Source organism: Sciurus vulgaris, assembly GCF_902686455.1.
Source record: "Sciurus vulgaris genome assembly, chromosome: 10".
Taxonomy (NCBI): domain Eukaryota; kingdom Metazoa; phylum Chordata; class Mammalia; order Rodentia; family Sciuridae; genus Sciurus; species Sciurus vulgaris.
In genome coordinates, this window is record NC_136470.1 from 63,747,604 (window position 1) to 63,773,133 (window position 25,530).

Below are 25,530 nucleotides of genomic sequence, written 5' to 3' on the forward strand. Positions count from 1 at the left end.
TTTAAACTAGTAAACATCAATACTATAAAGATTTATAGTAATATATATGAAATAATGGTAAGGGAACAAGAAAGCATAAAATTCCATATTCAATGATTATAACTTTATATCTTACATGTGTGTGAATTACATTATATATATACATACATATATCTATGTTCACCTATTTGTCTATGTATATACCTCATATAGTTTTTAAAAATTATATAAGGCTTTCTTTTACTTAAAAGATCATTCACAAAGTACCACATCCACTGATTTACTCTCTATCATACAGCTGGATGTATTTGGAATTCCATTCTTACATTTAAAAGTCAACTAGATTGCCCAAAAGTGTAGATGAATTTGTTGTTCTTATCTTTTCCACACTTAAGGTCTAAGTAGTCATCTGAAACCACCAGGTTTGATTACAACCACATAATGCAGGTCTTTCTTAAGCTAAGTACTGGTGCTACACAAATACTTCTTAGCAGAAGAGAAGATGGCAGATAAAAGGAAAGAAAGGGGAGTTGTATAAATTGCTAAGACCTTATAAAGATTAAGTAAGAAAAACCAAGGATGACAAGTAGTGGCAAACTCTCTAAGTATATAAATGTCTCATATAGGCTTAGAGATACATATATGTTTAGCCAGACATTAAAAATATTATTAAGAGAATATGACATGACTAAAGAAAAGTATACTAAACATTTTTATATCACCAGCTGATATTTCTTCCCAAATTTCACAATCATATATCCAGTGGCTTCAACATCTCCACCGAGGACTCAAACAGACTTCTTAAACTTGAGATACAAAACCAAACTTCTGAAGCCTTCAATACCTTGTAAGTAGAAACTGTTAAGTGTTTGGTCTCAAACTCTGGAATCACCCTTGACTCTTTTTCTGTCACATCCTCTCCTTCACCCCACATCTAATGGGATTGGTTGGTTTTCAAAAATATGTTCAGAATTGGATCAATTTTCACACACTCTGCCAGTTCTACTCTAGACCAAATTGCCATGTTCCAACTGAATTAATCCAATAACTCCTATATGTAATGCCCTGCTTCAGGGTTTGACTACCTAGTCTAGTCCTGTTCCCAAACTGTGTATAGAGATACTGAGGGTACCAGAATGAACTCACAGGTCACCAGAGAACATTTTAAATCTTCAAGAGAAATAGTGAAGTCCAACATTCATAAGACATTGGTGAACTATTAGCTTGAGGCAGTTCACAATGTCAACATGAGATTAGATTACAGTACTTTAATAATGTCAAATCTTCTCATAGCTGGCTTTTTAGCAGTTGCTATGCTAAAAAAAAAAAAAAGTTCTGAGTGGAAATTAATGTTGGACAGGAAATAAGAGCAATAGTGTCCAATACAATTCTAAGTTTTGAAAAGTTGTGCAGATTTCAAAAGGTACTCATATAACATGATAAATAATTGTAGTTACTTAATAATGAAATATATATAGACTTTTTATTTCAATTTATATGCATTATTTTTTCAAATAGTTCCTAAGTTGTTAGATATGAGTTGTTTGGACCCAACTACTTAATAAAGGGAATTGTTAAGTATTTCTTTTGCCCAAGGAGTGCCACGAGACACTGTCACACAAGAAAAGGCAACATTTCCGATCTAGTCTCAACATTGTAACCCAGAGCAATCCTCTCAAAAGCTGGCTTCCCATCCCATTTTTCCCAAGTCCTTAAACAGTATGCAAAGTCTTATGTGAGCTGTCTTCTGTGATCTTGTCTCCAATGCCCTCCCTTTCCCAGCCTCCATTCCCACTACACTGATCTCCGTGATGACTTGAGTTCACAGACGCACTGCCACTTTTGACCTTGCTTTTCTTCTGCCTAGACTGTTCTTCTCTCAGCTATGTGCATGTTCATTTCCTTAGCTCTTCCAGGTCTCTGCTCACATGCCACCTCCCCAGAAGGCATGGTCCATCCTATTTATAATTATATCCCACATCCTTGAGGCATTTTCTGTGCCTTTTACTTGCTTTATTTTTCTTCAAAGTACACATCAACACCTAATTTATTACATACCTTCTTTATTTTTTAGTACTTATTTAGACTGTAAGCTCCATGAGGGCAAGGATTTCTATATTTTGTTCACCACTATATTTCCTATATCTAAAATAATGCCAGGTCAATAGTAGGCACACAGTAAAGATATGTTAAATTCATCAGTGTATTTAAAAACTTCACATCTTCCCAGGAGAACTGAAACATATTCATGCAAAATCATATTCATGAATGTTCACACCACCAATGTAACAGACAAAAAGTGGAAATAATCCAAATGTTTACTCATCAACTGATGAATGGACAAATAAAATGGCATATCCATAACATGAAATAATACTGAGTGATATAGGGAGTGAAATATTGATATATTTAACAACATGGATGAACCTTAAAAAATAAACTAAATGAAAGAAACCAGACACAGAAGAGCATAGATCCCATTGCTACAAAATGTCTGGATTAAATCCAAACAGACAGAAAGTAGATTAGTGACTACCAGGGGTTAGAGAAAGAGGAGAATCCAGCATGATTCCTCATGGGTATGTGATTTCTCTTCAGAAAGATGAAAATGTTCTGGATTGAAATGAGAGTGCCGGTACACAAGTCATTAAAAGGGTTCACTTAATGGTATGCAGACTACATTATCAATTTTTTTTAATCACACACTTTACATCTAGTGTTCACTGACTGACACAGAATTTGTCTATTATTCTTTTCTAATCTCCTGTAGCTGATAAATAAAATAATACCCACAAGAACAAATAGATAACCAAGATAGTCTCTACATTCATGTAGCATAAAGTGCTAGTGTAAGAACACACATAAGTATAACATAATTTGGTAAATGCAATGATAGCAATATCCAGAGAATTAAAAGTATATAAAGGAGTTCTTAAAAAGCAGCATACAAGCAACAGGCTTTTATGTCTTAAAAAAAAAAAAAAAAAAAAAAGAGCATTTAGTCAAGTGGCAAGTCAAATATGAAGATACTGTTAACAACTGTAAATAGCACTTGAAGCAATTACAGGAAGGTTCCACAATAGCTATCCTCTGCTATTTTGAAATTAAAAGTGGTGAACACTTATACTTTGGCAATCAAAACATTACACATTTTGGTTAGCTACTATAATGCTGGCAGTTATCATTTCAATATAGATTCTGTCTTTTATCCTAAAGAGTAAAGGTAGCAGACTTATTTTATATACTTATTCTACATACAAACTGTAGTCTAAATTTCTACTATAGAACCTCCAATATAATAAATTTTCAATGACACCAATTGTCAATTATCATTGATGATGGAAACATGGTAATAAAAAATCACATCAGCACAGCTAAAACAAAATCAACTCCTCTAAGAAAATCCTGCATGTGAAAAAGACATTTCATACTACTAAACCTGGAAAAGTCTGGAATAGCATTTGAGTACCTGTGTGGCAGTATTTTCTTCTCTGAGAAGAAGAATTTCAGCTGTCAGAGCATCAATGAGCTCTCGATGATCACCTAATACATGTTCCAATTGCTGCCTTGTCTCTACTTCTTTCCGTAGTTGAAGCTCACTCTGCCAAAAAAAAAAAAAAAACAGCATCACATATTGAAAACTAAAAGTTTCTACTCAAAGTGTCAAAAGAAAGACAATTACAAAGATTTACATGTTATATGACAGTAATGAAAATTTAAAATTTGTAATTCAAAGTTTATTATATTTAATCAAATAAAATGGGCTGTTTTAGCCTCTTTTTAAGATAGAATATACAAATGACCCAATCAACAAATGGGCTAAGGAAATGAACAGACACTTCACAGATCTACAAGCAATCAACAAACATATGAAAAAATGTTCAAAATCTTTAGTAATAAGAGAAATGAAAATCAAAACTACCCTAAGATTTCATCTCACCCCAATTAGAATGGCAATTATCAAGAATACAAGCAACAATAGGTGTTGGTGAGGATGTGGAGAGAAAGGTACACTCATACATTGCTGCAATGTGGGGCTGCAAATTAGTGCAGCCACTCTGGAAAGCAGTGTGGAGATTCCTTAGAAAACTTGGAATGGAATCACCTTTTGACCCAGCTATCCCACTCCTCAGCCAGCCTGTACCCAAAGGACTTAAAATCAGCATATTACAGAGATACTGTCACAACAACGTTCATAGCTGCTCATAGCTGCTCATAGCCAGATTGTGGAACCAACCTAGATGCCCCTCAATTGATGAATGGATAAACAAACTGTGGTGTATATATATATATATATATACACACCATGGAATATTACTCAGCCATAAAGAATAATAAAATTATGGCATTTGCAGGCAAATGGATGAAATGGGAGAATATCATGCTAAGTGAGATAAGCCAATCTCAAAAAACCAAAGGATGAATGATCTCACTAATAAGTGGATGGTGACACATATAGGGGGGTGGGAAGGGGGCAAGAATGGAGGAAGGAGGGACTCTATAGAGGGATAAGAGGGGTGGGAGGGGTGGGGGGGAGAAAAAAAATAACACAATGAATCAAAAACTATTACCCGACACAGAACCAAGCTTCAAGTCCCTGAACCAGGGCCACTAGTTCCTGCCCGCAGGTTGCTTCAGGGACCAGGACAGGGCAGCCAGGGACTTCCCCAAGCAGCCCGCAGCCCGGCCCCCTCCGGCGGGAAGCGCCTTTCCAGGCTAGCTTTTCAGAGCAGACCGCCCAGTGAGAGCCTTTCTACACAGAGCCAGCCACAAGTCCCCAAGCCAGCGGTGACCTCCGGCCCGCAAGCAGCCTCTGGGACCAGGGCAAGGCAACCAGAGACCTCTCCAGGCGGACCTGCCCCCTGGCCCCAAGCCGCAGGCTTTTTCCTCGGGGCGATCCAAGATGGCGGACTAGAGGGTGACTGTATCTCCAGTAGCTCCAGAACCCAGGATTCAAGAAGAGGAGGCATTGAGAGACTCGACTAAAATAGAGCCACGGGGTGAGTCTCCCCGGCCTGGTGAAGCGCTGCCCGGGTGGCAGGACCGGATTCGGGTGGCTTATTAGAGAAGGGTAGGGCAGCTAGAGTCCTCCCCAGGCGCCCTGTGCACTCCGGCGGTGGGCTCCTCCCACAGGGCCAGATTCTCCAGCATCTCGGAGCAGGCCACCCAGTGAGAGCCTTCCTGCACAGAACCAAGCTTCAAATCCCTGAACCAGGGCGGCTGGTTCCTGCCCGCAGGTTGCTTAGGGACCAGGACAGGGCAGCCAGGGACTTCCCCAAGCAGCCCGCAGCCCGGCCCCCTCCAGCGGAAAGCGCCTTTCCAGGCTAGCTTCTCGGAGCAGGCCCCCCAGTGAGAGCCTTTCCACACAGAGCCAGCTCCAAGTCCTGGAACCAGTAGCAGGCTAGGGGCAGCTTTCCTTGGAAGCACTGCATTATCAAGTTACTCCAAGACTTCAGGCTACTGAAGGCAGGAAGGTGATACATTGGAAATCTACAGGGACACTATAAGCCAATAGAAGAATTCTGCAATATCACAAAGTCCCAGTGACATCTGACCAATATGAGAAAACAAGGGAAGAAAATGTCCCAAACAAACTGAGATACTATATCAATAAAACCCAAAGACAGCACAGCAGAAGAAATGTCAGAAAAGGGAATTCAGAATGTACATAATTAAAACAATCAGGGAAGCAAACGAAGAGATAAAAGAACAAATGCAGGCATTGAAGGAGGAGATGAAAGAGCAAATGCAGGCATTAAATGATCGCACCAATCAACAGTTAAAGGAGCAAATACGGAAAGCAAGAGATCATTTCAATAAAGAGTTAGAGATACCGGAAAAAAAACCAAACAGAAATCCTTGAAATGAAGGAAACAATAAACCAAGTTACAAACTCCATAGAAAGAATAACCAATAGGATAGAACACCTGGAAGACAGAACCTCAGATATTGAAGACAAAATATTTAATCTTGAAAACAAAGTTGACCAAACAGAAAAGATGGTAGGAAATCATGAACAGAATCTGCAAGAATTATGGGATATCATGCAAAGGCCAAATTTAAGAATTATTGGGATTGAGGAAGGCACAGAGAAACAAGCCAAAGGAATGAACAATCTATTCAATGAAATAATATCAGATAATTTCCAAATCTGAAGAATGAAATAGAAAACCAGGTACAAGAGGCTTATAGGACTTCAAATACACAAAATTACAACAGACCCACACACCAAGGCACATTATTATGAAAATACCTAACATACAAAATAAAGACAGAATTTTAAAGGCCGCGAGAAAAAAGAATCAAATTACATTCAGGGGGAAACCAATAAGAATACCAGCAGATTTTTCAATCCAGACCCTAAAAGCTAGAAGGGCCTGGAACAACATTTACCAAGCCCTGAAAGAAAATGGATGCCAACCAAGAATCATACCCAGCAAAACTTACTTTCAGATTTGACGATGAAATAAGATCCTTCCATGATAAACAAAAGCTAAAGGAATTTACAAAAAGAAAGCCAGCATTACAGAACATTCTCAGCAAAATATTCCATGAGGAAGAGATGAAATAAAACGATGCAAATCAGCAATGGGAGGAACTAGCCTAAAGGAATAGCCAAATAAAGGGGAAACCAAATCATGTCAAAAAACAAAAATGAGTCAAATGACTGGGAATACAAATCATATCACAATAATAACCCTGAATGTTAATGGCCTGAACTCATCAATCAAAAGACATAGACTGGCAGAATGGATTAAAAAGAAAAATCCAACAATTTGCTGCCTGCCAGAGACTCATCTCATAGAAAGAGATACCCAAAGACTAAAGGTGTAAGGATGGGGAAAAACATACCATGCACACAGACACAGCAAAAGAGCTGGAGTATCCATCCTCATTTCAGATAATGTGGACTTTAAGTCAAAACAATTCAGAAGGGATAAAGAAGGACATTACATACTGCTTAAGAGAAGCATAAATCAGCAAGACATAACACTCATAAATATCTATGCCCCGAACACTGGCTCATCCATGTACGTCAAACAAATCCTTCTCAACTCCAGAAATCAAATAGACCACAACACAATAATACTAGGCGATTTTAACACACCTCTCTCACCACTGGATAGACTGTCCAAACAAAAATTGAATAAAGAAACCATAGATCTCAATAACACAATCAACAATTTAGACTTAACCGACTTATATAGAATATACCATCCAACAAAGAACGAATACACTTTCTTCTCAGCAGCACATGGATCCTTCTCTAAAATAGACCATGTCTTATGCCACAAAGCTACTGTTAGCAAATAAAAAAAGATAGAGATACTACCTTGTACTCTATCAGATCATAATGGATTGAAATTAGAAATAAATGACAGAATAAAAAACACAAACTTCTCCAATACCTGGAGATTAAATAATGCACTATTATATGATGAATGGATAACAGAAGACATCAGGAGGGAAATAAAAAACTTCTTGAAGTAAATGAGAACAAAGACACATCATATCAAAATCTCTGGGACACTATGAAAGCAGTACTTAGAGGAAGATTTAGTTCATGGGACGCATTCAACAAAAGAAGTAGAAATCAACAAATAAATGACTTAACACTACAGCTCAAAGCCCTAGAAAAAGAAGAGCAGACCAACACCAAAAGTAGTAGAAGACAGGAAATAGTTAAAATCAGAGCCGAAATCAACGAAATTGAAACAAAAGAAGCAATCGGAAAAATTAACAAAATAAATAGTTGGTTCTTTGAAAAAATAAACAAAATTGATAAACCCTTAGCCACACTAACAAAGAAAAAGAGGGAGAAAACTCAAATTACTAAAATTTGGAATGAAGAAGGAAATATCACAACAGACACGAGTGAAATACAAAACATAATTAGAAGCTATTTTGAAAATCTATACTCCAATAAAACAGAAAACCTCGAAGACATCAACAAGTTTCTAGAGATATATGAATTACCTAAACTGAACGAGGAGGACATTCACAACTTAAATAAATCAATTTCAAGCAATGAAATAGAAGAGGTCATCAAAAGCCTACCAACAAAGAAAAGTCTGGGACGAGATGGGTTCTCAGCCAAATTCTACAAAACTTTTAAAGAAGAGCTCATTGCAATACTCCTCAAAGTATTCCATAAAATAGAAGAGGAGGGAACCCTCCCAAACTCATTCTATGAAGCCAATATCACCCTGATACCTAAACCAGACAGAGACACATCGAGGAAAGAAAATTTCAGACCAATATCCTTAATGAACATCGATGAAAAAATTCTCAACAAAATTTTAGCAAATCGCATACAAAAATAGATTAAAAAGATAGTGCACCACGATCAAGTGGGTTTTATCCCAGGGATGCAAAGTTGGTTCAACATCTGGAAATCAATAAATGTCATTTACCATATCAACAGACTAAAAGTCAAGAATCACATGATTATTTCAATAGATGCAGAAAAAGCACTCGATAAAATACAGCATCCCTTCATGCTCAAAACACTAGAGAAAACTGGGGTAGTGAGAACATTTCTTAACATTGTAAACGCCATCTACACTAAGCCCATGGCCAATATCATTCTAAATGGTGAAAAACTGAAAGCATTCCCCCTAAAAACTGGAACAAGGCAGGGATGCCCTCTTGCACCACTTCTATTCAATATCATTCTTGAGACTCTAGCCAGAGCAATTAGACAAACCAAAGAAATTAAAGGGATACGAATTGGAAAAGAGGAACTCAAACTATCCCTGTTCGCTGATGGCATGATTATATATTTAGAGGAACCTGGAAATTCCACCAGAAAACTCTTAGATCTCATAAGTGAATTCAGTAAAGTAGCAGGTTACAAGATCAATGCTCATAAATCCAATGCATTTTTATACATAAGTGATGAATCTTCAGAAAGAGAAATTAGGAAAACTACCCCATTCACAAAAGCATCGAAAAAAAAAAAATACTTGGGTATCAATCTCACAAAAGCGGTGAAAGACCTCTACAATGAGAACTACAGAACACTAAGGAAAGAAATTAAGGAAAACCTTAGAAGATGGAAAGATCTCCCATGTTCTTGGATAGGAAGAATTAATATTGTCAAAATGGCCATACTACCAAAAGTGCTATACAGATTCAATGCAATTCCAATTAAAATCCCAATGATGTACCATAGAAATAGAGCAAGCAATTATGAAATTCATCTGGAAGAATAAGAAACCCAGAATAGCTAAAGCAATCCTCAGCAGAAAGAGCGAAGCAGGGGGTATCACAATACCAGAACTTCAACTCTACTACAAAGCAATAGTAACAAAAACGGCATGGTATTGGTACCAAAATAGACAGGTAGATCAATGGTACAGAATAGAGAACATGGACACAAACCCAAATAAATACAATTTTCTCATACTAGACAAAGGGGCCAAAAATATGCAATGGAGAAAAGATAGCCTCTTCAACAAATGGTGCTGGGAAAACTGGAAATCCATATGCAACAGAATGAAACTAAATACCTATCTCTCACCTTGCACAAAACTCAACTCAAAATGGATCAAGGACCTCGGAATCAGACCAGAGACCCTGCGTCTTATAGAAGAAAAAGTAGGTCCAAACCTTCAACTTGTTGGCTTAGGATCGGACTTCCTTAACAGGACTCCCATAGCACAAGAAATAAAAGCTAGAATCAACCACTGGGATAGATTCAAACTAAAAAGCTTTCTCTCAGCAAAGGAAACTATCAGTAATGTGAAGAGAGAGCCTACAGAGTGGGAGAATATTTTTGCCACTCATAGTTCAGATAGAGCGCTAATTTCTAGAATCTATAAAGAACTCAAAAAACTCTACACCAAGAATGCAAATAATCCAATCAACAAATGGGCTAAGGAAATGAACAGACAATTCACAGAGGAAGATGTACAAGCAATCAACAGATATATGAAAAAGGGGGTTTTCAAGATGGCGGCCTAGAGGGTGGCTGCATTTCGTGTTGCTCCAGAACTCAGGATTCAAGAGAGGAGATATTGAGACGCTTGGGACCAACTCAAAGTAGCCGGGTGACTCTCACCCCCTGGGGGGGCATCCCGGATGGGACGGGGGTCCCGGAACGCAGGAAACTTTGTGAAGTAGAACTGCCGGCGAGACGCCCCTCCCCCCGCTGGAGCGCCATAGAGGAGGCCGCTCGGCACAGCGCTGGGACTCGGAGCAGCCACTGGGGCTCCGGCGGCTGCCCGGGGGAGGAGTGGCGGGGAGAACTGTGTGGACTCAGGACACCGGGGCCTGCCCTGAGGAGGAGGAGAGGAGCGTGGCCACTTGGATTCGGAGAGACTGCGCCAGAGCTGCAGGCGGTTGCCAGAGGAGAAGCCGCGCGGCAAGCTGTTTGGAATCAGAACGACGCTTCTGAACCCTGGGGCCTGCCCTGAGGACAAGGAGGAAGAGGAGCGGCCGCTTGGATTCGGGTGACTATACGGGAACTACAGGCGGTTGCCAGAGAAGGGGCTGCGTGGCGAGCTGTTTGGACTCTGACCACTTCTGAACCCCGGGGCCTGCCCGGAGGAGTAGGAGAAGGAGGAGAAGGAGCGCGGCGGGTCCTTTGGACTTGCAGTGACTGCATTAGCGCTCCAGGCTGCTGCTCAGAGGAGAAGGCGAGTGGTGAGTTGTTTGGTCTTAAAGTGACAGCTCCTGAACACAGGGGGGCTGCCTGGAGGAGAAGCGTGGTGGGACGCTTGGTCTTGAGGGACCACACCAGAGCTCCGGGCGGTTGCCCAGAGGACCCGTGCAGCGGGTCACGTGGATTCAGAGCCACTCAGAGGGACTGCTCCTGAACACCCGGGGGGTTATCTGGAGAAGGAGGAGGAACGGGCAGGGTCACTTCGACTCGGAGTGATTGATTGCCCCGGGCTACGGGTGGTTGGTGGGAGGAGGAGGCACGAAGTGAGTTTCTTGGACTCCTAGTGACCGCACCGGCATACTGGGCGGCTGTCTGGAGGAAGAGGCCTGTGGCGGGTCTCTGGAACTCAGAGCGATTGTTCGGGGCCACAGGTGGCTGCTCAGAGGAGGGGCCACGCAGCCAGGCGATTAGGTGCAGAACAGGGTCCCAGGATCTAGGAGGCTTCTGGGTGGAAGAGCCGCACAGAGACAGGCTTAGGGCGGAGCGAAGGTTCCAGGCCTATGGGCAAATTCTCTGAGGAGGGGCAGCCTAAGGAGATTCATCTGCGAAGGGTGAGGCTCCCAGGCCCAGGAGGTAGGGCCGGGCCCCTGGAAACTTTGCAGAGGAAGGCAGCCCAGCCCAAGCAGTAGCTGTAAATTGAGGGGAACCTCTAGGAGGAAACTGACCAGCGAGACCTCCCCACCGGGTGAGTCTTCCCTGCTGGGTGAGGTTTCCCACAAGGACGGTAAAACCAGAGACTCAGGCCCAAACAGGCCTTGCCTCAGCCCACAGCCTAGGTCCCCTTTGGATGACCATTGGTCAACAAGTGGAGGCACCTCTGCCCACTAGCAGGGAATATACCCCACCTGAAGGCCACCACACCTAGAGAGGCAGCTTCCTTGTGGAGCACCGCATTATCAACCTCCTCCAAGACTTCAGCCTACTGAAGGCTAAGAGGGGATATATATAGAAATCTTCAGGGACATTGTAAATCAACAGAGGAAATCTGCAATATCTCAGCGGTCCACTGATATCTGAACAACATGAGAAAACAAGGAAAGAAAATGCTGCAAACAAATCTAGATGTTACATCAATAAAACCCAATGACAGCATGGCAGAAGAAATGACAGAAAAGGAGTTCAGAATGTACATAATTAAAATGATCAGAGAAGCAAACGAGGAGATGAAAGAGCAAATGCAAGCATTGAATGATGAGATGAAAGAGCAAATGCAAGCATTGATTGATCGCACCAATCGACAGTTAAAAGAGCAAATACAGGAAGCAAAAGATCATTTCAATAAAGAGTTAGAGATATTGAAAAAAAACCAAACAGAAATCCTTGACATGAAGGAAACAATAAACCAAATTAAGAACTCCATAGAAAGCATATCCAATAGGATAGAACACCTGGAAGACAGAACCTCAGACATTGAAGACAAAATATTTAACCTTGAAAACAAAGCTGAACAAACAGAGAAGATGGTAAGAAATCATGAACAGAATCTACAAGAACTATGGGATATCATGAAAAGGCCAAATTTAAGAATTATTGGGATTGAGGAAGGCCTAGAGAAACAAGCCAAAGGAATGAACAACCTATTCAATGAAATAATATCAGAAAATTTCCCAAATCTGAAGAATGAAATGGAAAATCAAGTTCAAGAGGCTTACAGGACTCCAAATACACAAAATTACAACAGACCCACACCAAGGCACATTATAATGAAAATACCTAACATACAAAATAAAGACAGAATTTTAAAGGCTGTGAGAGAAAAGAACCAAATTACATTCAGGGGGAAACCAATACGCATATCAGCAGATTTTTCAATCCAGACCCTAAAAGCTAGAAGGTCCTGGAACAACATTTTTCAAGCCCTGAAAGAAAATGGATGCCAACCAAGAATCTTATACCCAGCAAAACTTACCTTCAAATTTGACGATGAAATAAAATCCTTCCATGATAAACAAAAGCTAAAAGAATTTACAAAAAGAAAGCCAGCATTACAGAACATTCTCAACAAAATATTCCATGAGGAAGAGATGAAAAACAAAGAAGCAAATGAGCAAAGGGAGGAATTATCCTAAAGGAATTGTCAAATACAGGAGGAAACAAGTTGTGTCAAACAAATAAATAAACAAAATTTTAAAAATGAACCAAATGACCGGGAAACCGAATCATTTCTCTATAATAACCCTGAACGTTAATGGCCTGAATTCATCAATCAAAAGACATAGACTGGCAGACTGGATTAAAAAGAAAGATCCAACAATATGTTGCCTGCAAGAGACTCACCTCATAGAAAAAGATACCCATAGATTAAAGGTGAAAGGATGGGGAAAAACATACCATGCACATGGACTCAGCAAAAAAGCTGGAGTATCCATCCTCATTTCCGATAATGTGGACTTCAAGCCAAAGTTAGTCAGAAGGGATAAAGAAGGTCATTTCATACTGCTTAAGGGAAGCATAAATCAGCAAGATATAACAATCATAAACATCTATGCCCCAAACAGTGGCTCATCTATGTATGTCAAACAAATCCTTCTCAATTTCAGAAACCAAATAGACCACAACACAATAATACTAGGTGATTTTAACACGCCGCTCTCACCACTGGACAGATCTTCCAGACAAAAATTGAGCAAAGAAACCATAGATCTCAATAACACAATCAATAATTTAGACTTAACGGACATTTATAGAATATTCCATCCAACCAAGAGTGAATACACTTTCTTCTCAGCAGCACATGGATCCTTCTCTAAAATAGACCATATATTATGCCACAAAGCTAATGTTAGCAAATACAAGAAGATAGAGACACTAGCATGTATTCTATCAGATCATAATGGATTGAAGTTAGAAATAAATGAAAGAGTAAAACACAGAAACTATTCCAATATCTGGAGATTAAACAATATGCTATTATATGATGAATGGATAACAGAAGATATTAGGAAGGAAATTAAAAAATTCTTAGAGGTAAATGAGAACAAAGAAACATCATATCAAAACCTCTGGGACACTATGAAAGCAGTACTTAGAGGGAAATTTATTTCATGGAGCGCATTTAATAAAAGAAGTAAAACTCAACAAATAAACAACCTAACACTACAGCTCAAAGCCTTAGAAAAAGAAGAACAGAACAGCACCAAAAGTAGTAGAAGACAGGAAATTGTTAAACTCAGAGCTGAAATCAATGAAATTGAAACAAAAGAAACAATACAAAAAATTGACAAAATAAATAGTTGGTTCTTCGAAAAAATAAACAAAATTGATAAACCTTTAGCCACACTAACAAAGAGAAGACGAGAGAAAACCCAAATCACTAAAATTCGGAATGAACAAGGAAATATCACTACAGACAGGATGGAAATACAAAACATAATTAGAAGCTATTTTGAAAATCTATACTCCAACAAAATAGAAAATTTCGAAGACATCAACAGGTTTCTAGAGACATATGAATTGCCTAAACTGAATGAGGAGGACATAAACAATTTAAATAGACCAATTTCAAGTACTGAAATAGAAGAAGTCATCAAAAGCCTACCAACAAAGAAAAGTCCGGGACCAGATGGGTTCTCAGCCGAGTTCTACAAAACCTTTAAGGAAGAGCTCATTCCAATACTTCTCAAAGTATTCCATAAAATAGAAGAGGAGGGAACCCTCCCAAACTCATTCTATGAAGCCAATATCACACTGATACCTAAACCAGACAGAGACTCATCAAGGAAAGAAAATTTCAGACCAATATCCTTAATGAACATCGACGCAAAAATTCTCAACAAAATTTTAGCAAATCGCATACAAAAACATATTAAAAAGATAGTGCACCATGATCAAGTGGGTTTCATCCCAGGGATGCAAGGTTGGTTCAACATCAGGAAATCAATAAACGTAATTCACCATATTAATAGACTTAAAGTCAAGAATCACATGATTATTTCAATAGATGCAGAAAAAGCATTTGATAAAATACAGCACCCCTTCATGCTCAAAACACTAGAAAAAATAGGGATAGTGGGAACATTCCTTAATATTGTAAAGGCCATTTATGCTAAGCCCATGGCTAATATCATTCTAAATGGTGAAAAACTGAAAGCATTCCCCCTAAAAACTGGAACAAGGCAGGGATGCCCTCTTTCACCACTTCTATTCAACATCGTTCTTGAGACTCTGGCCAGAGCAATTAGACAAACCAAAGAAATTAAAGGGATACGAATTGGAAAAGAAGAACTCAAACTATCCCTGTTCACTGATGACATGATTATATATTTAGAGGAACCTGGAAATTCCACCAGAAAACTCTTAGAACTCATAAGTGATTTCAGTAAAGTAGCAGGTTACAAGATCAATGCCCATAAATCCAACGCATTTTTATACATAAGTGATGAATCTTCAGAAAGAGAAATTAGGAAAACTACCCCATTCACAATAGCCTCGAAAAAAATAAAATACTTGGGAATCAATCTCACAAAAGAGGTGAAAGACCTCTACAATGAGAACTATACAACACTAAAGAAAGAAATTAAAGAACACCTTAGAAGATGGAAAGATCTTCCATGTTCTTGGATAGGAAGAATTAATATTGTCAAAATGGCCATACTACCTAAAGTGCTATACAAATTCAATGCAATTCCAATTAAAATCCCAATGACGTACCTTACAGAAATAGAGCAGGCAATTATGAAATTCATCTGGAAGAATAAGAAACCCAGAATAGCTAAAGCAATCCTTAGCAGGAAGAGTGAAACAGGGGGTATTGCAATACCAGATCTTCAACTCTACTACAAAGCAATAGTAACAAAAACGGCATGGTATTGGTACCAAAATAGAAAGGTAGATCAATGGTACAGAATAGAGGACACGGACACAAACCCAAATAAATACAATTTTCTCATACTAGACAAAGGGGCCAAAAATATGCAATGGAGAAAAGATAGCCTCTTCAACAAATGGTGCTGGGAGAATTGGAAATCCATATGCAACAGAATGAAACTAAACCCATATCTCTCACCATGCACGAAACTAAACTCAAAATGGATTAAGGACCTCGGAATCAGACCAGAGACCCTGCAGATTATAGAAGAAAAAGTAGGTCCAAATCTTCATCTTGTTGGTCTAGGACCAGACTTCCTTAACAGGACTCCCATAGCACAAGAAATAAAAGCTAGAATCAACCACTGGGATAGATTCAAACTAAAAAGCTTTCTCTCAGCAAAGGAAACTATCAGCAATGCGAAGAAAGAGCCTACAGAGTGGGAGAATATCTTTGCCAATCATACTTCAGATAGAGCACTAATCTCCAGAATCTATAAAGAACTCAAAAAACTCTACTCCAAGAATTCAAACAGTCCAGTCAACAAATGGGCTAAGGAAATGAATAGACACTTCACAGAAGAAGATCTACAAGCAATCAACAAACATATGGAAAAATGTTCAACATCTCTAGTAATAAGAGAAATGCAAATCAAAACCACCCTAAGGTTCCATCTCACCCCAATTAGAATGGCGATTATCAAGAATACGAGCAACAACAGGTGTTGGCGAGGATGTGGGGAGAAAGGTACACTCATACACTGCTGGTGGGGCTGCAAATTAGTGCAGCCACTATGGAAAGCAGTGTGGAGATTCCTTAGAAAACTTGGAATGGAACCACCATTTGACCCAGCTATCTCACTCCTTGGCCTATACCCAAAGGACTTAAAATCTGCATACTACAGAAATACAGCCACATCAATGTTCATAGCTGCTCAATTCACAATAGCCAGACTGTGGAACCAACCTAGATGCCCTTCAATTGATGAGTGGATAAAGAAACTGTGGTATATATATACTATGGAATATTACTCAGCCATAAAGAATGATAAAATTATGACATTTGCAGGCAAATGGATGAAATTGGAGAATATCATGCTAAGTGAGATAAGCCAATCTCAAAAAGCCAAAGGACGAATGATATCGCTAATAAGTGGAGGTTGACACATAATGGGGGGGAGGGAAGGGTTAGAGTTAGGGTTAGGGAGGGGGGCAAGTATGGAGGAAGGAACTACTGTATAGAGGGTAAAGAGGGGTGGGAGGGGTGGGGGGAAGGGAAAAAAATAACAGAATGAATCAAACAACATTGCTCTATGTAAATTTATGATTACACAAATGGTATGCCTTTACGCCATGTACAAACAGAGAAACAACATGTATCCCATTTGTTTACAACAAAAAAAAAAAAAAAAAAATTGAAAAAAAAAACAAAAAAAAAAACAAAAAACAAAAAAGATATATGAAAAAATGCTCAACATCTTTAGTAATAAGAGAAATGCAAATCAAAACTACCCTAAGATTTCATCTCACCCCAATTAGAATGGCGATTATCAAGAACACAAGCAACAATAGGTGTTGGCAAGGATGTGGGGAAAAAGGTACACTCACACACTGCTGGTGGGGTTGAAAATTAGTGCAGCCACTCTCGAAAGCAGTATGGAGATTCCTCAGAAAGCTTGGAATAGAACCACCATTTGACCCAGCTATCCCACTCCTTGGCCTATACCCAAAGGACTTAAAATCAGCATACTACAGAGATACAGCCACATCAATATTCATAGCTGATCAATTCACTATAGCCAGATGATGGAACCAACCTAGATGCCCTTCAGTTGATGAATGGATAAAGAAACTGTGGCATATATATACAATGGAATATTACTCCGCCATGAAGAATGATAAAATTATGGCATTTGCAGGCAAATGGATGAAATTGGAGAATATCATGCTAAGTGAGATAAGCCAATCTCAAAAAACTAAAGGACAAATGATCTCGCTGATAAGCGGATGAGGACATATAAGGGGGGGTTTGAGGGGTTAGCGTTAGGGTTAAGGTTAGGTTTAGGGTTAGGGATAAGGAGGGTGGTAAGAATGGAGGAAGGACTGTATAGAGGGAAAAGAGGGGTGGGATGGGTGGGGGGAAGGGAAAAGAAATAACAGAATGAATCAAATAATATTGCCCTATGTAAATTTATGATTTTTAATTAAAATAAATAATAAAAACAAATTAAAAAAAAACTATTACCCTAGGTAAATGTATGATTATACAAATGGTATGTCTCTACTTCATGTACAAGCAGAGAAACAAGATGCATCCCATTTGTTTACAATAAAAATGAATTTAACAGATAGAATATAATGAACAAAATGTATACAAAATTACATTTTCATGAAGGATACTGAAGGTATATATATACACACATGCACACATATTGTTTGAACATACATATACTATATCTAGAAGGATACACTGGTATCTGGTAATGATAGTTGGACACAAGGAAGCAAACAGGTTAGCTGGAAGTTAGAGATAAGAACTAGATTTTTCATTTTATACCCTTCTGCATCTTTGAATTGCATACCACAAGACAAATCACCAATTCAAAAACTGTTTGCTCAAATATAATTAAAAACAAATAACTACATTGAACTATATTAAATACATCCATTAAATCATGTATCTTTGTAAAGTACGTGATTAGCTAAAATTCTTCTAAGCCTGCAATACTTTCCAAGCACCAGAAGTACATTTCTTAAGATTCCTGACTTAACAGAGAACGAATGTTAACACTTTATTAAGTCTGAGAGTATCACAATTTTAGGCAAATTTAGGAAAACAGCTCCCAAGCAACTGAAACACCTGAATTAAGAGTGATAAATCCGAGGTGTAGGCTAGGAATGCTCCAGCCTCTTCACTAAATGCCAATTGGTCTGGAGATTTTAAGTCAGTACACTGCTCAAGGACCCAGAAATTGATGGTCCATGCTGGAAGATTGCACCCCAAGAATCTCCTTTAGGTTCCACTCATGTGGCATAGGAGCCTGTTCTTCACCCACTATGTCGCTTGCCAACCTGATTCCTGGTCTCTGATTCTGTCTCCAAACTCAAACTCTCCAGCCCCTACCCTTTCAAATTCCCAGTCTGGCACTTTTCTCCCAGCCAGTCCTGAGGGCTGGGCATCAATCAGGACCTGTGAGCCAGTCTCAAAGCTGTATGGTGGACCAGGCATTTAAAGGAGGAACAGAATTGGCACCTAAAGAACCTACTAAAGGAACTGAGTGAAGATAAATTAGGAGAATTACAGTTGTAATGAGAGAGGATATTGAAGAAACAATGAAGGAAAAAAAGGAAGTTTGAAAGAGCAACTGCAGGAAGCAAAAGATCATTTCAACAAAGACATAGAGATTCTCAAAAAAAACCAAACAGAAATTCTTGAAATGAAGGAAACAATAAACCAAATAAAAAACTCAATGGAAAGCATCACCAGCAGACTAGATCACTTGGAAGACAGAACCTCAGACAATAAAGACAAAGTTGACCAAACAGAGAAGATGGTAAGAAAACATGAACAAAACCTCCAAGAACTATGGGACATCATGAAAAGACCAAATTTAAGAATTATTGGAATTGAGGAAGGCACAGAGATATAAACCAAAGGAATGAACAACCTATTCAATGAAATAATATCAAAAAATTTCCCAAACCTGAAGAATTAAATGGAAAATCATATACAAGAGGCTTACAGAACTCCAAATGCACAAAATTACAACAGAACCATACTAAGCACATTAAAATGAAAATGCCTAACACACAAAATAAAGACAGGATTTTGAAGGCTGTGAGAGAAAAGCATCAGATTACATGTAGAAGATATCAGCTGATTTCTCAGCCCAGACCCTAAATAGGAAAAAGGCACATTAGGAAAAAGGCATCCCTTTCTCAAGGTGCCTTTACAGCCACACAGTGGAAAATGTCATAAATAAAAACAAAATTTACACAAACTGGAAAAAAAAAAAAAAAGGCTCAGCTGCGGCCCTGGGGAGATGGGGTGGGGGCGCAGAAGGAGGGGCACCTGGGGCTTCAGCCTAGCGCCAGGGGCGGGTCTAAGTCAGGGGGCCCGATTGGGAGCCAGTGCTGGGGCCCAGGTGACTGCGGAGCCAAGCGCAGCGGGTGGCAGGGCCGCCACATCCCAGCGAGCCATGAACTCCGAACGCCAGCCCCAATACCCTTCAGCCTCGCAGGTATTCTAGGCCCTCGCATGGTCCCCCGAGCACCCTCTGGGCCACAGCTTCCAGAATCCTGCCCGGATCCGACATCACCGCTAGAAGGGCCTGGAACACATATTTCAAGCTCTGAAAGAATGTAAGGATTGCACGACATGCTAAACTCATTAACTCCTTGCAAAATGATATCAATAAAGTTAAAGAGAATACAGAGAAAATGTCAGAACACTATAAAATCACTCTGGAAGATACTAGAAAGAGAATAATCAGAAAAACTTGGTGTAAATGGACCTAAAGAAGGAATGGGTCACACAGAATGCTGTAAGGCTCATTGATAGGAGCAGTTATAGAGAGATCTGGGAGAATGACTGGCTAAAAAGAGAAATTCCGATTCACAGGAAGGAAGTTGAAGAATTAGAAAATAATATTCAAGAACTGGAAGAAGAAAATTTGGTGCTTATTAATCAACTATTCAACTGCAGACTGTGGATCTCAAAATACCCAGACAATTGTATCTTACTCAAGCAGCTGGGCAGGAATTGCCACCTGAAGAAATGCCTTTGGAACTTGCAGAACCATCCTCAGAAAAGGCAAAATTGCAACCCACAGAAAGTACAGACATGTTGAGCTCATCATCTGGGAACAGTCTTTCCCATCTCAGTCATGAACACAGTATCAGAGATGCCCAGCATCTGAAGATAAATTAAGAGGACACCTTATGCACAGAGTTTGGGGACTCTCATGTGAAATATTTACTATATGAAGATGAGCAGGATTTCAAGGATTATGGGCCCACTGGCTGTGAAGCTCATGAGTGTGGAGAGCAAGAAAATGCCTATTCATTTTTAAGGAAAGGAGAGTCCACAGAAAATTCTATAAAGATGTCAGTTGCCCAGAAAACTGCATCACTTACAAGATGATGAAGTCTTTTCTCTAAGACTGAAAATTGCAAAGTAAAACCTTTTCCTTATAAATGCTTTGGGAACTGAAGTATACCATTTTATTTAGTTACACTTTGGTCCATTTTTAAACTTATTTCTAAAGATCATAATTGTACTTAAATCAAAGTTTCAAGTATTCATTTTTTATTTGCATGGTATGAATGACAAAAATGAAAGTACCCTTTGTATTTCTACATTGAAGTACTGAGAACCATGACAGTGAATTCAAGATGGTCTCTGAGGTTCCTTCCAACTTAAAAATTCACTGATTAATCTATGACTCCAATATGAAATAGTTCAATTAGAATGTTTCTAATAAAAATTTAGAGGTTTACATAAAAAAGAGTGATAAATCTTATTTTTTAAATAAAATTTCCTTAAACATTTTGTCATATTTGTTTAACAGATTTATGAAAATAAGTTTAAATAGATTTTATAAAAGGTGAAATGCTTAGCAAATTCTAATTCTAAGGCATTCTGAAGACTGAACAGTATTTATAAACAAAGAAAAAAATTATTGCTTATTTTATAAATTATTTTCACAATAAAACACCTGCCACTTAAAAACTGAAGCCATAATGAGTTACCAATCATACAAAAAAACTTGAGAAATTTTCCCACTTATCCATCCAGAACTCCAAACTGAACTAACATGGGTATAACAAGCAGAGAAAGGCAAGAGAATGAAGATACAGTTAATAGTGCTATTTAATCTATAGTTGCCAAACAGTAATTATTAATATCAGCACGATATAATTTTATTTACATCAGATTTCTCTTACTAATTACAATTTGTTAAAGCTCATATTTGCATCAAAATGACTATTTGAGCAAGAACCAACTAAGAGTAGAGGAAGATTAAAACCATATTACTGCAGATAGTCTAAAACTGAGTTTTTAAAAGAAAGTTATTTGAATATGACTGAACTTTATTTGAAGGTTGCAATAAACTAAGATGAAAAATTCACATACATTTCTGCCTGAAGAGAAGAAACAAATAATGTCATGCACTCACCTCTCTCAGGTACCGAACCAGGCGACAGAGAGAGCTCACCAGAGACAAAGTGAAGCCCGTGAGACCCTGACCACTCTGCAATCCCTTGACCTCACGTCCTGTCCACCGCTCATATTCTTCCATTTCATGTTCCACTTCATGTATCATGTGTTTGAGGACATCCAGGCTAGAATTATTGCTGTTTGTTAAGTCTGCAGAGGTCGTGCTAGCTGATAACATATTTTTCTTCAGCTTGGAAGGAGCATGCAAATCTGGTTTTCTTTTCACTGAGAATGACAGAAGTAATCTTATTTCAAGACCAGGAAAATTACAATCATAAAATTACAAGAAAAATCTTTTCATTGTTCACAATTTATATAAAGTTTTTACAGAAGTTATTACCATTTTTTATTGTGAATAGCTATATAGTTTAAACAAGGTTTACACTATAATGAATATACTGGAACCATCCATCCAGAGTTTTGTGGATTAGGAAGGATTTCTTAACTAAGCTCCAATAAACTCTTACTTAATTAGATCCCAATGAATGAGCTTAAGTGGAAAAACATTTACTCAAATTAAAATAGCTACATCAGGTTATCTGTTTAAAAAGTCATTTTAGCAATTAAAAAGAGACCAAACCTTTATTTAGCAGTTGTTTTTGCTTCCTTGAGTTCAGTACCTGTCCTACAACATAGTTTGAATCTATAGTCTCAGTAGATTCTTCAGGCTGGAGCCTGGTTTGGATTCTCTTGACAGCATCAGTAGTATTCAGAGCAGCTAAAAGGAAGAACATTGAAAAAAAAGTGTCTCAAGAAAACAAATTTCTCTGAAAAGTCTTTTAAATGACAGATCCATTTATATTGTTTGCTGGGCATGGTGGTGCATGCCTATAATCCCGGCTACTCAGGAGGCTAAGGAGGGAGGATCACAAGTTCAAGGCCAGCCTCAGCAACTTACCAAGGTCCTAAGCAATGTAGTGAGACCCTGTCTTAAAAAAAATAAAAATAAAAAGAGTTGGGGATGTAACTCAGTGGTAAAGTGCTTCCGGTTCAATCCCTAATAATAAATAAATAAATAAATTACCATGTTCAAGAAAAAAACCTAATGAAGCAGGCTACTAGGAATAATGCAAAGAGGGAACAAACCTCTTTGTTCCCCTGACGAAACAGCAGGTGGAGTTCTTGGAGGGGTTGTTATTTGTGACTGTGTTGCTATTTTCTGCTGAATATCACTCCACAGTTTATTAATTAACTCAGAATTCTCTTCCTTTAGTTGGTGAAGAAACCTATAAATTTCAAGACAATAAGGTATAGAAGTGTTAGTAAGTGCTATCATTTAAACTGTCCAAATGTTTACACATTCGACTTGAAAGATTTTTAGAATTCACAAAGAAAAAATACCTTTAAGTGATAAAAAAAAGGTAGATAGCTAAAATACCTGTCCTCTTTGTGTTAGAGGGAATCATTCGTTTTTGCTTCTCAGTTTCCTATCTGCCTTGGGTCCCTAAAACAAAAGCATGTGCCCTTTCTACAGTTTTGTGATATGGCTCCATCTTCCCCTTTCTCTAAAGTAATTATATATATAAAACCTAATGAATATATATATAGCTCAGTTCCTTTTGGTTTCTCTCTCCTACAAAAGAAACTGCCCATTGAGCAGTCACTGCTCAAACTGAAGTACATTTATTGGAGTAGAACATGCCCAATGTATCAGGGAGGGAAAGAAAAAGTGAGAAGAGCTGTAGTTTAGGGTTTAGTATTTGTAAGCCCTTCCTTTCATTATGAATCTAAACTTTATGGCATGAACATCTTTATCACTGATTAAGTTGATATTTTAACATTGAACTAGTCTAATTTATGTATCTATTTTCTCACTTGGATTGAGATTTAAAAGAGGCATGGGGCCAAAACATAGAAACAACTCAAATGTCCACCAGCTGATGAATGACTGGGTGGGTAAAATGTGGTACAGCCATACAATAAAATATTATTCAGCCTTTAAAAGGAATGAAGTACTGATATATGCTACAACATGGATGAACCTTGAAAATAAGGTGCTGAGTGAAAGACACCAGGTAAAACAGGGCATAATGTATTATATATATATATATATATATATATATAAAATATGTAATATATAAATATTTACAAGTATATACATATATATATATATATATATATATATAAACATATACCTAGAGAGACAAATTCTATAAAGACAGAAAGTAGATTAATGGCTATCTACAGCCAAAAGGTTTGGGAAAAAATGGGGTTTGACCGCTAAACAGCATAGGGTTTCTTTCTGAGGTGATAAAACTATTCTAAAATTGATTAAAGTAGTGATTACATAGCTATGAATATGCTAAAAAGCACTGACTATTACATTTTTAATGAGCATACTATACACCCATGAACTATAAATCAATAAAGCTATTATAAGAAAGGAAGGAGGGAAGGAAGGAAGGAAGGAAGGAAAAGAGAATCTTATTTAGATGCTCTAAAATCTTATTTAGTGGCTCCTCACCTTAGAGGAGTTGCTTTCAAGCAACCTATGGGTGGCACATTAGAACACTATTTGCTAAAAGCTGTATTTGGCAAAATGTCCATGATATAGTTCATTCAAAGGGGACTAACTAACAAAGCAGCAGAAAGAACCCTTTATAAGATAGGGTAAGCTTTAAATACAACCTTCCAGATAAATCTCAAGAAGTACTGTAATAAGATTTTTTTTACTGTAAACAAATGGGGTATAGCTTGTTTCTGTTTGTACATGAAGTAGAGGTATACCATTTGTGTGATCATACATTTACATAAGGTAATGGTGTTTGATTCATTCTGTTATTTTTTCCTCCCCCCCCCCCACTGCTCCCACCCCTCTTTTCCCTCTATAAAGTCCCTCCTTCCTCCATTCTCGCCCCCCTCCCACCCACCATTATGTATCATCATCCACTTATCAGCAAGATCAATTGTCCTTTGGTTTTTGAGATTGGCTTATCTCACTTAGCATGATATTCTCCAATTTCATCCATTTGCCTGCAAATGCCATAATTTTGTTATTCTTTATGGTTGAGTAATATTCCTTTGTATATATATACCAGAGTTTCTTTATCCATTCATCAACTGAAGGGCATCTAGGTTGGTTCCACAATCTGACTATAGTGAATTGAGCAGCTATGAACATTGATGTGGCTGTATCTCTGTAGTATGCTGATTTTAAGTCCTTTGGGTATAGCTGAGGAGTAGCTGGGTAAAAAGGTGGTTCCATTCCAAGTTTTCTAAGGAATCTCCACACTGCTTTCCAGAGTGGCTGCACTAATTTGCAGCCCCACCAGCAATGTATGAGTGTACCTTTTTCCCCACATCCTCACCAACACCTATTGTTGCTTGTATTCTTGATAATCGCCATTCTAATTGGGGTGAGATGAAATCTTAGGGTAGTTTTGATTTGCATTTCTCTTATTACTAAAGATGTTGAACATTTTTTCATATATCTGTTGATTGCTTGTACATCTTCTTCTGTGAAGTGTCTGTTCATTTCCTTAGCCCATTTGTTGATTGGGTTATTTGTAGTCTTAAAGTTTTTTGAGTTCTTTATATATTCTGGAAATTAGTGCTCTATCTGAAGTATGAGTGGCAAAGATTTTCTCCCTCTGCAGGCTCTCTCTTCACATTACTGATAGTTTCCTTTGCTGAGAGAAAGCTTTTTAGTTTGAATCTATCCCAGTGGTTGATTCTAGCTTTTATTTCTTGTGCTACAGGAGTCCTGTTAAGGAAGTCTGATCCTAAGCCAACAAGTTGAAGATTTGTACCTACTTTTTCTTCTATAAGATGCAGAGTCTCTGGTCTGATTCCAAGGTCCTTGATCCATTTTGAGTTGAGTTTTGTGCAGGGTGAGAGATAGGATTTAGTTTCATTCTGT

General features: G+C 38.3%; 1 protein-coding gene and 1 pseudogene across 8 annotated transcripts in view; one reads left to right on the forward strand and one right to left on the reverse strand.

The window, feature by feature from the left end:
* Positions 1 to 25,530, reverse strand: part of SPICE1 (spindle and centriole associated protein 1) — a 73,134-nt gene that overhangs the window by 16,185 nt on the left and 31,419 nt on the right. For all 7 annotated transcript variants that reach the window (XM_079155391.1, XM_079155393.1, XM_079155394.1 and 4 more), the window contains exons 8-11: positions 22,758 to 22,897; positions 22,252 to 22,389; positions 21,631 to 21,896; positions 3,449 to 3,580 (exon numbers count right to left, since the gene is read on the reverse strand). In XM_079155391.1, the coding sequence (XP_079011517.1) occupies positions 3,449 to 3,580; positions 21,631 to 21,896; positions 22,252 to 22,389; positions 22,758 to 22,897 (676 nt within the window). The remainder of the gene's footprint in view (positions 1 to 3,448; positions 3,581 to 21,630; positions 21,897 to 22,251; positions 22,390 to 22,757; positions 22,898 to 25,530) is intronic.
* Positions 19,495 to 21,106, forward strand: LOC306670399 (coiled-coil domain-containing protein 83-like; annotated as a pseudogene). Its single transcript has 2 exons — positions 19,495 to 19,692; positions 19,811 to 21,106. The product of its transcript is annotated as a coiled-coil domain-containing protein 83-like (transcript).